The sequence below is a fragment of the Sarcophilus harrisii genome, chromosome 5, assembly GCF_902635505.1.
Source record: "Sarcophilus harrisii chromosome 5, mSarHar1.11, whole genome shotgun sequence".
NCBI lineage: Eukaryota > Metazoa > Chordata > Mammalia > Dasyuromorphia > Dasyuridae > Sarcophilus > Sarcophilus harrisii.
Window position 1 is genome coordinate 106,363,297 of NC_045430.1, and position 12,390 is coordinate 106,375,686.

The following is a 12,390-nucleotide window of genomic DNA, read 5'->3' on the forward strand; positions in this document are numbered from 1 at the left end:
CCCTTGCAAGTCTATGTTATTTGACTTAATGCATTTAAAAACATTAATCCAAGAAAGGATCCCTAGGTTCCACTAAACTGCCAAAGGGCATTTTATGAGAGGTGTTCCTCCTGGTCTCTGTTCTCACCTCTACAGCTGACTTGGCTCTTTCAAATTCTGTATCAAGGGCAGGCACATTCGCCGGCCGTGTGAACTGGTCCACCCAGGCATCTGATGTGCCCTGTGAGAAAGAAATGGTAAATGGCCAGTCAATGTTCTACCACCCAAAAATTCTTTATCCTCTCAAAAAGCCCCTCAAGCTGAATAATATCAGCTCCCACTGCCACCCACGCTGGGGGCAAGCACTGACAGAAAAAACTGTCAATGACCATCTTCTGCCCACTTGGGATTAGAGAACATGGTAGGGAAACCATAACCTGGAGCAAGAGCTGACTCTGAGGCTGGACTGGGTTGTGACAGGGTCCTACCTGCTGCTGTACAAACTCTGCTGCCCACTGTTCTGCCTGCTCCTGGCTGGACCCCGAATTGGCATCCAGGGACACCCGCCCCTCTCCGATCTGCCGCACGAATCGCAGGAACTGGGGCACAGAGACACACACAGGCTACTTGGGAGAGGATTGCCAAGTGTGTGCCCTCTTCCATGATTGAAAGGACCCTGAACACTCCCTTCTCCTTGAATATACCCAGCTCCAATAAAAATATGCACTTTGAAAGATAGCCAAGAACAAAAAGGAGATGATCATAGGTTCTAAAGATGGGGGACAGAGGCAAAGAAAACCACAAAATAGAAAGGGCACATGGAGCAGCTTGGTGGTATAGTGGACAGATCATCAGCTCTGGAATCAGGAGGATCTAAGTTCAAATCTAGTGTCTCAAACACTTACTAGGTGTGGGACCCTGGGCAAATCATTTAACCCCAAGTGCTGAGACAGAGAGATTGAGAGTTGTGGGGTGGGTCTCAAATTTCATTTCTTTGGAAATTATTTGCACTTATTAGGTGCACGGCACTACGCTGGTATAGAAAAACAAAAACAAAAAACAATTCCTGTCCCCAAGAAGCTTATACGGCCATATAGTATGTACCCATATAAGTAAATACAAGATGATCTGAATTGAGAGGGTCCTAATAACCGGAGGGAGGGAAGTATGCAAAGGCTTTACATAAAATGTGACATTTAGGCCAATACTTGAAGAAAGCAAATGTGAGAAGGCAAAGCCTGTGCAAAGATTCAGATTCAGAAGCAATCTTTAGTTCGGGGAAGAGTTTGCAAGCCAGTGTGCCTGGAATACATACATGAAAGGGAGTAATACAAAAAAGCCTGGAAATATAGACTAGAGAGATTTTGGAATTCTTTAATGCCACGCTGAGGAATTTGTACCTTCTCCTAAAGGAAACGGCTATTCATTGAAAAATGTAAAACAAGGGAATAAACATGGTCACAGCTGTGTCTTAGTAACATTAATTTGACAATGATATAGAAGATAGATCAGAAAGGAGACCCTGAAAATAGGGAGATTATATAAGGGTCTGAATTAGGGTAGTTGCAACCTGTCTGGGGAAAAACGAAACAGGGACATAAGTGAAAGGTATTGCCAAAATAGAACTACCAAACTTGGCAACTGACTAGGGTGGAGTTGGGGGATGCGGGAGAAGAAAGAGTCACCAATGATGTCGATGTTGCAAACTGTGGTGACTGAAAGCAGGAAATGCCCTGGAAAATGAGCAGACAGGATGAGACAAGGGGGTAGACTAAAGTGGAGACCAACATTGTAGACCAGCTGACTTTCAGAAGGCAGTGGAACATCCAGGCAGAGTCATCCCACAGATAGCTGGCAATGATTTAGGAGATTAAGGATCATATTTATGAGATGGCCAAGACAGAGACAGAAACCTTGAGAGTCACCAAGAATGGTGGTTAGAAGACAGATGATTCTCCTGCAAAGGAGATCAAGAAGGAATGGCCAGAAAAGTGGGAGGAAAACCGAGAGAAAAAAGGTCACAGAAGCCAGGGAAAGTAAGTAAGTGTGCTCAAGAGAAGGAAGTCCTCAGCAAAGAGGGAAAAATTAGATGAAGAAAAAGTCTATTGGTTTTAGCTGTTATGAGAGCATCAGTCTTCTGACCTTGAGATCCAAATGCTAAACAAGAGTGGCAAAATGGATAGAGGAGGAAGCTTGGGAGGAAGCAAGACATGAATTCAAATCCTGCCCTTGGAGGGGTGGGGGAAGGACAGAAGCAAAAATTGCAAAAAGTTGAGAAATAAGTGGAAAGTACAGAAGTAGAGACAAGAGTATGGGCAACGCTTAGTGATAGACTGTGAGAGAGATGTGTAATGATGGCTTAAGATACTAGGATTTTTAAAAAGAAGACTTGTGCACATTTGTAGCAAATAGGGAAGGAAACAACAAAGAAGAGACTGACAAAGGAAAAAAAGTATATAACTGAAAGGTAAAATCCATAACAGAGAAAGGAAGGGAGAGGATAAAGGACAAAAGTAGAAGGACTGGCTTTGGCTAAGAATAGTGAGTTCTTCCTCAGAAACTAGAGGAAATAAAAGAAAAAGCTAGAGAAATTTTGAGGGGTCTAATAAGAAAGAAAAGGGAATATATATAAATGACTTCTACTTTCAATAAAGTTGAACTGATTAACTATGGCCAAGACTGAAGGGGAAAATGTGATAAAACTGGAAGAACAGACAGAATGGAGGGGACTATAGGAAAAGTCCTGCTGTCTCATCTCCCTCTCCCAGGACAGAACAAGATTAAGAACATATTCCCTATGTCCCATTCAAAGCTCTCCCAAACAGAAAAACAGTGGGGTGAGGCTCACCTCAGAATTAGCTAATTTAGGGTCATCCACCTTGGCCACGAAGTCATTGGCAGTGGACTTCAGGTCTTCATCAGGAAGATATTCCTTGTACCTGAGTCAGAAGAGGACAAAATGATCTGATGCTCCAAAATAACACTACCTTATGCACATTCCTTATGCATACCCATTCCTAGCCCTCAGTAACAACTTTCTCCTCTCAGCTGAAGAGGAATGCATATATATATATATATATATATATATATATATATATATATATATATATACATAAAAGGAGACAATGAGGGATAGAAGAAAAGACAAATTCCCATATTCTGTTATCTTCTCTTCCCTAAGGCTAGGTGGTGTAATGGATAGAGCTCTGGACCTTAAGTGAGGAAAACCCGAATTCAAATCCGGGCTCAAACTAGCTCTGTGATATTGGGCAAGTCAATTAACCTGTCTGCCTCAGTTCCTTCAACTATAAAATGGAGATAATAAAAGAATCTTAACTCCCAGGGTTTTTATAAGGACCAACTGAGATAATATTAGTTAAAAAAAAAAAAAAAGTAGCACAGTGCCTGGTATATACTAAGTACTCAATCCTCCCTCCATTCTTTCCTTCCTTCCCTAACACACAACTTTGAAGGTATTAGGAGTCACAAATGATGCAAGAAAGGCCTTAGGACAGCTATAGACTTTTAGTAAGCTAAGGGTAGGATTTACAGAGTTTTTATGTTGGATGTAATACAAGCAGGAAAAACTAAAGAGTCTAAGGAAGAAAAAGAAGCTTGGAGAAGACAGAATGTAAATATGAATGAGAAATGTTGGGATAAAAAAATATTGCCTAAAATCTTTCCTTGGAAGTACAGGAAGGAACAGCCAGGACTCACCAGTGGTCAGTGGTGGTTGTTCCCTCAGGCTCTCCTAGCCAGAGTTTCTCTTCTGACTGTTCCAGGTACTCCTCAGCCCAGCGGGCAGGGGACACCGATGAGGGGTCTGCAGAGATTAGGGGAGATTGGAGAATCAACAGGGTCAGCCAGAGAATGGGGAAATGAGGAATTCTAAGTACAGACTAGATGGCATCCCTATTCCTAGTATTTCAAAAAATAGTCACTTCTCTGGCCTAATCATGCTAATGAATCTCCACTTTCAGAAAGTTAAAGGTAGAAGGTTTCTGAAGGTTACAGAACAAGTCATGAGGCTACATGAGAAGGTCAGGCCCATAGCAGCTATGAGTTCTAGCCATGAAACCAAGAGACATGGGCTCAAATTCCAGCTGATATTTTTCAGCTATGTGATCCTAAGCAAGATATTTAATTTCCCAAGCCTCAGTTCTCTCATTTGTAAAATGTGGAGAATAATCTTTACACTACTTACCTCACCGAGGTCTGATAAAGTGCCACAAGGAAAGCACTTTATATAACTCAGTGCACCATATAGAAAATGGCTCAAATATAGGACAGAAAAAGCCAACTCCAATAGAGAGGGGGCAAAAGAGATCAACACTTTTCAATAGAATTGCAAACCACAAAAAAACACAAAACTATAAAAACACACAGAAATAGGAGAAATTCAAATAAAAATACTAAGGTTTTACTTCACACCATGAAAACTGGCAAATAATTAAGAACACTCAATGCTGAAAGGGTTATGGGAAGACAAGCTGCAAAGTAGAATTTAATTTGGAATTATAAGAAAAGTGACTAAACTATCCAAACTCTTTAACTCAACAATGCCATTACTGAGCAGTACCCTAAGGACAGAAACAAAGTTCCAACATACACCAAAATGTTCAAAATGTGCAGCCTCTTTGTGGCTGTACAGAACCAGAAACAAAGTGGGGTTCCCATCACTTGGGGAATGAAAAACTATAGTACATGAATGTCGTGCAAGTGGGAAAAATTATGCAGCAAGAAATGACAAATGGGAAGAATTCAGAGGAATGAGCAAGATTTATATGAAATGACACCAAATTAAGTAATCAAAACAAGAGAATGATATATAACATCTTAAAAAAATGTAAATGAAAAAATGACTAAATCAAACTCTTGAGTAATGAAAAAACCAGTGACAGTCCCAGGGAAGAGGGAAATAAATACACTTCCTCTTTCTGCCAGAGGAGTGAGAAAATTACTATGAGAAAGTATTATATATGTTGTCTGTATCAGATTCAATTGTTTTCCTTGGTTGTAAGAGACGGTTTGATCTAGAAGGGCAAGCAGGAAAGACTGTCATAGGTAGACAGAATGTATCAATAAAACATGTTTAAAAACTAAAAGTTCTATAAAAATATAAGGAATCAATATGATGAACATCCTCATTGAGGAGAAAGAATTGTAAGGTGGCAAAGAAAAAGGGGTTGAGGCACAAACAGAAGACTTCCTTTTCCTTCTTACAAACTTGCCTAATCTGCTTTCCACCTACCCAGATTCAAGAACTGACAGGTTCTTGCCTCTTGTCCTCTCCTCAGTGGCTTTGGAAGCCACATCTCCTTCCCTGTTCTGAGCAGGACACTCCTAAATGGGGAACCACATGCCCCTATCAGGAGGAGCTGTGTCAGTCCTACCAGTTAATACTGTTCCCAGACAATCTGAGAAGCACAGCAGCCACCTGGGAGTCAGGCTATCCAGACTGTTATCCCTGCTTTGCAAATATCTACTATAAAATCTTTTCTTCCAGTATATTTTCTTAGAAGCAAGCTGTACATGTGAAAAAGGAAGGCTGTAACATAAATCAAGACACACTACAAGTAGAATGTGACACTGCCTGCCACCCTTCACTATTCCTACATCCAGAAACAAGTACAACAGGTTGAAAACCCTGAAAGGGTGTTAAAGGTCAAATCAGCAGATACATAAGACTGGGGAGTTATCCCATAACTAGTAGAAGTCCACATCTCCCTAAAACCAGCAATACAAGAAGCTGGATCATCAGAAAAATATATTCAAAAACTATACAATTTTCAAGTAGTGGCAAAGACCAAAACAGAATATGATTATACATACACATATAGATACACACACATATACATACATATACATACGTATACATACATATACACATACCCCTTGGGGAGCTAGTTCTGCAGTTTACTTAATGGGCAATTTAGGCAAAGTCCATTTCTTTCTTCCGTCACTATCTACCTCACTTTTCTCTGTGTGTAAAAGAAAAAGGCACAAATCTTACTCCCTCTTTCCTCTCTAGCTATGTCAGAAATATAAATTTAAAAATATTAAGAAAATATTTAAATCTTTGGAAGATATACTTCTCCAAAAATTTTCTAAAACCTTGGAAAAAATCAAGATATTGTATTTTGATTAATATAATCACTTCATTTTAATAGTATTTGATCCTAAAGAATAATGGATAAATATGAAGTAATTTTGTTTTTAATAAAATATAACACTGTTAAGTACAGAACATGACAAATATTTGTTACCAAGGTTTTGCTTTAATTATTTTTCTCCATATGATTTTGAATTGCAATATAGAAATAGCGGGCTCTGAAGGAAAAAAATTTTCAAAGGATGTTATACACGCACGCACGCACACACACATGCACACATATGCTACACAGAAGTAAAAAGCAGAGCAGTGCTTATATACTAGAAAATATGGCCTATCCCTCTTCCTACTGAGGTAGTGTATGAATCTCTCAAGATGATATAGAAAATCACAATACACAACTTTTCTTGTCACACTGCTGCTAATCCCTCCCAATTCTCCTAGGTCACCAATAGATCCCAGGCCAAGCCCCATTTAGTCATTGTTTAGTTCCTATTTGACTCAGCAATCACTTCAGCTTTGCCCAGAAACCCTGAGGGTCTTCCCCTCCCAGATTCTTTCATCCATTTATTTATTTAGTTTTTTTTTTTTTTTTTTTTTAAGACTAGGTGAAAGGAGATTCTTTGCCTCAATTGCTACCTAGCCTTCATCACTGAATGGGTGTGGTCTCACTCAAATAATCCTGTTGAAAACAGCTTAAAAAAATCAAGGTCTCCTATTACATCCAGTGCCATCTTCAAGGGTCCTGATCTATATCTAGCCACTGATCCCGATGTGTCTAGAGGGGAAAGTGAAGCAGGTGACCTTGCCCAGCCTCCTTCACTTAAATCCAAAACTACCTCCCGTCAGGGTCTTCTTTGAGAATGAAGGACAAACAACAACTTGACCATCAAATAATATCTAACAAAAAATGGATGCTCCCCAAACATATTCTGCCCAAGACACTGTCCCCTAATTTCAGGAACTACCTTTTAATACTGACACTAAGGTTTCCCTCCCTAGAAACCTCTTTACACTATTCCTAACTAAAATTAGAGGGCAGAAAACTTGGGGACTTTAGATGGTCACTAAAGTCACTTCTAGCTCTATATCTATTTTATAATCCAAAAAGGTTCCTCGAGGTCACATACCATTCTATTGAGTTATATCCTGTCAACCCACTCTCAAGCCTATCATGTTGATGGGTATATAATAAGTCCTTAATATTTACCCATCATCTAGCCACTTGCCCCATTCTCACTGATGAATAAAATAACCTCCAATCCTTTCCTTATTACTTTGTAGTCATTCTCTACCCAACATTTCAAACTTGTCTCCTTCAAGTAGCTAGTTATTAAGTTGCAAGAAGCCTTCATAAAACTAAAGCATATGCCACATTTGAGAAATACAATTTTGTACAACATTCAAAAGAGCTAGTTAGAAAAGAACACAGTATAACTTGTCTTAGAAGAAATCTAGAAGAAGAATAGACTATTACATTAGCTTTGAAAAAGTCAACTCCTTCTAATCTTAGGGCCAATATTGTAGGCATAGGCTGGCTGCTGACAAAAGTCTGCAAGGCACCTGTTACATACACATCAATCTCCTAGGTCAAAAATAAAAAGAATAAGTATTCTCTCTATGAAAGTTTCTGCCTTTGATGCACTGTTCACTTATAACAAAATCATTTTCATAATCAAAAAGTATATAAGCATGTATTTTACTGCATGGAAGCTTTCTTTAGTTTTCCCTGGATTGGCCCTTTTCTACTGATGGCATTCCTTAGAACCCAATATCCTTTCTATAAAAACAAGTAAGGCGAGAGGAAGGAAGAAAAAGTGATGAAAAAGTGACTAAGAACCCAGCTTCCTTCTACTTTCTGAATGCATTTCTTCCAACATTTATTGAATATTATGTTGTACAAAAGGATTAGTTCCTAGAGTGAGAATATTCAAGGAAATGATAGAACAACAATTGCACTCCAAACTCCCTTACATTTTCATGCTTTCCAGGAGCAACTTGAAAAGAAATAAATATGCAACAAATCACTAGCAGTCTAAGAAATGAAATTTTAAACAGGTCTAAAAAAGGAAGACAGGTGCACTGATGATGGATCTTAGTAGTGCTCCAATAAAAGAAATATGTTTAAATCACAATGATCTTCTAATTCAGTAATTGTGCTACTGGGCATATACTCCTTGGAATAAAAAGCAACCAATTTCCAATATACTCAAATGGATCTGTGCTCTCATCAATTTGGGATTTCTAACAGTGCAGATCACAACCCATCTACACCTGTCTATGCTGTGCTATTTTTGAGCAGGTTCAACCAAATATCTATCATAAGAGGGTACAACTCAATGAAAAGGAGGCTTTCCAGGCTTCTTCCTGACATTAAAAGGACACAAGTAGAATACTCTAGTTGGCCACCTGACATGCCTTGCTCTTGTCATGTGAATGATCCATCTTCTTTTCCTATCACTCAATTTCTTGATGGTACCATTTGTTCGTGTTTATCAGCATTCCATTGGTTATACAGTGCAGCCTGTTGACACCACGATGAGACTCTCCAAGGCTCTCTGTGAATCTCGGCTCTTAAAAAGCACCAATATTCCATGTCTTGATGCCATACAGCATCATCCACAAAGTATTTGTACTGAAAAGTTGGGCCCTTGCATGGAAAATAAGGGATGAGCAAAAGAGCTCTGCAATTTACTAAATGCAATACTGTTTATTATTTGTCAACTCTAGAACAGCTTGGTGTGTACCTATACTATTTGTTTCAGATATAGACATAACTACTGGACAAGTTTGAGTAGACACCAGAGTATTTAAATCTATACCGAAATCTGGACATTTTTCATCTACTTTGTCTTTCTTCAATATATGGGCAGGCCAAACTCTTTTGAGTGATTATAGAGCTCTTTGAGAATGTCTTGATGCAACTAGCACTCAACTGTAAATTAGAGTATCTGAAGGCTTTCACCATAATGAAATCTGTTTTTAGATCTCCAATACAATGGTCAATGCCTTTGGCAAGAGCTAAGTTTGTTGGCTTGCTTGAGGAGATTGAGATTGGTAGATCACTTAAGTTTGGGGTTTCTGAGTTTCAACTAGCTGTCTGCACTAAGTCTGGCACTAATATGATGCACTCTTAACAGAGGACTACCAAGCTGCTAAGGACGGGTGACAAAACCCAGGTCAGAAAAACAGTGCAGGTTAAAAAGTCCTTACAGATCATCATTGGGATGTCATCTGTGAGAGGCTGCATCTGTGAGTGGCTGCACAGCTTTCAGCCAAAGCAAGATAATCTCAAAAACAAAACCCCAAAACAACAATAACAGTGATTAAAAAAAAGTTTTTGGCAAATGTTTTTGCCTCATCTGACATTTGTCAGATGATAATTGAGCAAAGTTGTCTCTGTTGTTAAAGCTTCCAATAATCATGAATGATTTTGGGATACTGCGAAATTGCATCATGTTCTACTGGATCAAATTTTTTTTAATCAATACTGAGAATGGTGGTAAATTCTCCATATCATTCAGCTAATTGTGAGATGGAAAAATGTTATCCATTGTTGAACTTGCAAAAGTTAATACCCTCATTGATGTTCCTGATTTGTATATAAATGACTCTCAAATTTTGAACAGATGGAAAAGTAGACAAACAGGTTTGGTAGTTATTAATGTTCTCTTGGACATCTTTTCTTCAATCCTAAGTGTCTAAGGTTTGGGGTGTTTTTTTTTTTCCCTATACCTTTGGTATCTTTTCTTTCTTCAGATACCTTGCATATTTGTCAATGTCCTCATAATCATAGCTTCTCCAGGACAGATCTGCTTTCTCTCTTTTCTTGGTCCAAATCTGGCTGCATCGTTGTTTGCTAGTATAATTGCTACATTCTCTAGAAGTATCTTGTAGACCGTAATTTTAGGGCTTCCAATATGGTGATTCCACTATCCTTGATGGAGAAAACAAAATTTACTAAATGGCTTTTGCAAATAGTTTACTTTTTTTGTTGTTGTTTCTATTTGTAATCCTTCCATTTTCATTCTTGAACACCCGTGAGATGACTTTGTTTAGTTGGATCTCTTGCCAGGCTTTCATTAAACTAGTTTTGCCCTCTACTACTGTTGTTTTATGAGACCATATTGCTAATCATTTATCATCTTTCTTTGTAAGATTTTACAGATGAATTTATATTCTATTCCACTCTTGTCATTGGAAGCTAAGAAAGATAAATTCTCTTTTTAGGAAGTTAAGATGTTTACTGACTGAGACATTTACTGGGTTCTTTGGGGGTTTTGTGGGAATCAACATTGGTTAAGCTTCTGAACAAAACTATCATATTGGTTTGATTATGTTTAAACAATTCAGGATTAATCATTTTAACTGCACTCCAAATCTGACATTACTAATTTTTTTCCCTTTCTCTTTTCAAATTCTGATCTTGGTTCTGATGAATCAATGGCCTAACTATACATACACAGTTGACTCAGGGATAACTATAACAAGTTTTCTTCCTGCTACGTTAAAAAATATATATATTGTGTCCTTCATGGCATTATTTAATGCTTATGTTCAGGACCTATTAAACTTCTTTAAAAAGAAAATATGGATGATATATAACAATATGAGATTTCCATGTAAGAAATACATCTTTGCCCTCTCTTTTTTTTCTCCTGCACCACATTTTGTCATATATTTCTCCCTATCTTCACTTTTTGCCACTTTTGCATTGAAGTCACCAATATAGGCCTTGTGTTTAATTTTATTTGGAGACTATTATTACGTTCTTTATAGAATCTCTCTACTTTATGCTCAACAAAAGATGTCAGTACCTAAGCTACAATTATCATAATGTACATTTAGTACATCATTAGTACTGCACTATATGATAACCAAATGTCCCATGAAAAGCTTCTGGTAGCTGCTGGAGGTATAATAAAACCCATGCCATTAATTTTCTTTCTTTTTTTTTTTTTTTTTTTTTTGGCCTCTTCAAAAATTCTTTCTTCTTTCTTCTTCTTCCACTAATAGCAAGAATATCCAGATGGGTGTGATTTGGCTTGTCTTACAAAACATCCACTCCTTGATCACTGAACAAAGAGTTCACACTTAAAATATCAACGGATCAAAATGAAGTGTGTCAGTGGTCTAAAGACCATGTGATTCCTAGCACCCATTACAGTTTTCCTAATATTCTAATACTTGAATCACAGGAACAGAAAAGGGTCACACACAACTGACAGCCATTTAACAGTTTTGTCTCAAGGGTTGCCACAGCCAAAAACATTTCATCACCAGGTGGCCAGCCTACTAGTGATGTGTTTCTCCATCACCAGCTGGTTTGATCCTCAGAAAAAAAAAGACAATCTCAAGGTCTTTCCAGCTTGGTAGACTCTTCCAGAGATCACACTCTGACGGCATAGCCTTCAGAAATTCTGAGCTATCTCCATCAGAGGCATAAGAGTAGGGCTTTGTGGAAGAAAGCTCCAATATGTACTAAAACATCCAAGCAGCACTTTTTGTAGCAGCAAAACGGGAAAACACCAACACATTCTATCATATGTCACAAGAAGCTCAAAACAGACATGTGACCTAAATGTTAAATAAAAGTCATAGGGACAGGGCCTAGATCTGTGATTTAAGTGGCAGAGAGAATTTTCTAATGAGGAAATTTCCTCTACCAATGCAGGTCAACACCTTCTTTTCAAAAGGTGACTACAGCACTAGGAGGGTCAGTGACTTGCCCAGGATCACACAGCCAAGTATGTGTCAAAGGCAGGACATAAATCCAAGCTTTTTTGATTGCAAGGTCTGCTCTCTATCTACTATGCCACACTCTCCTCTCCAAAAAAGTTAGAAGAGAACCAATTCTTCTATGGGATTGGGACAGCCAAGGAAGGGGTTATAATTCTTCTGACACTATTTGACCACTTATACACTGGGGAATGACTTCTGATCTTACACATGTCTATTAGTTCCCCATATATCCTGAACCACATCCCTGTTATAAAAAGTTAATACAAAGATTAACCACTTTCTTTCTTAACCTAGTTGTATAAATGTTTTTCATATAAAAGGCTTTCAATTTCAAGTTATTGTTTTTCTCTTTTGTGATTGCCTCCCACCCTTATATGGCTATCCCCATAAACAGAAATACTTATATTCCATAACTTACAGCTGGAGTATGTCGAGATGCTTCTAATCTTGTCCTACTATTACACAGATTTTTTTGGCTTCCTTTCCCATCCATTTCTACATACGGTCCATTTATTTTTGCTCATTCTTAATATATACCTGGCTTACCTCCTTTTCTG

The 12,390-nt window shown here is 38.2% G+C and overlaps 1 protein-coding gene across 8 annotated transcripts in view; it reads right to left on the reverse strand.

Moving 5' to 3' along the window:
- The window catches only part of PEX5 (peroxisomal biogenesis factor 5), a 40,844-nt gene that overhangs the window by 21,837 nt on the left and 6,617 nt on the right, over nt 1-12,390 (reverse strand). For 6 of the 8 annotated variants that reach the window (XM_023504582.2, XM_031938236.1, XM_031938240.1 and 3 more), the window contains 4 exons: nt 3,697-3,802; nt 2,828-2,918; nt 468-578; nt 128-220 (listed from right to left, as the gene is read on the reverse strand). In XM_023504582.2, coding sequence (XP_023360350.1) covers nt 128-220; nt 468-578; nt 2,828-2,918; nt 3,697-3,802 — 401 coding nt within the window. The remainder of the gene's footprint in view (nt 1-127; nt 221-467; nt 579-2,827; nt 2,919-3,696; nt 3,803-12,390) is intronic. The other 2 variants (XM_031938241.1, XM_031938242.1) reach the window with 1 other exon arrangement.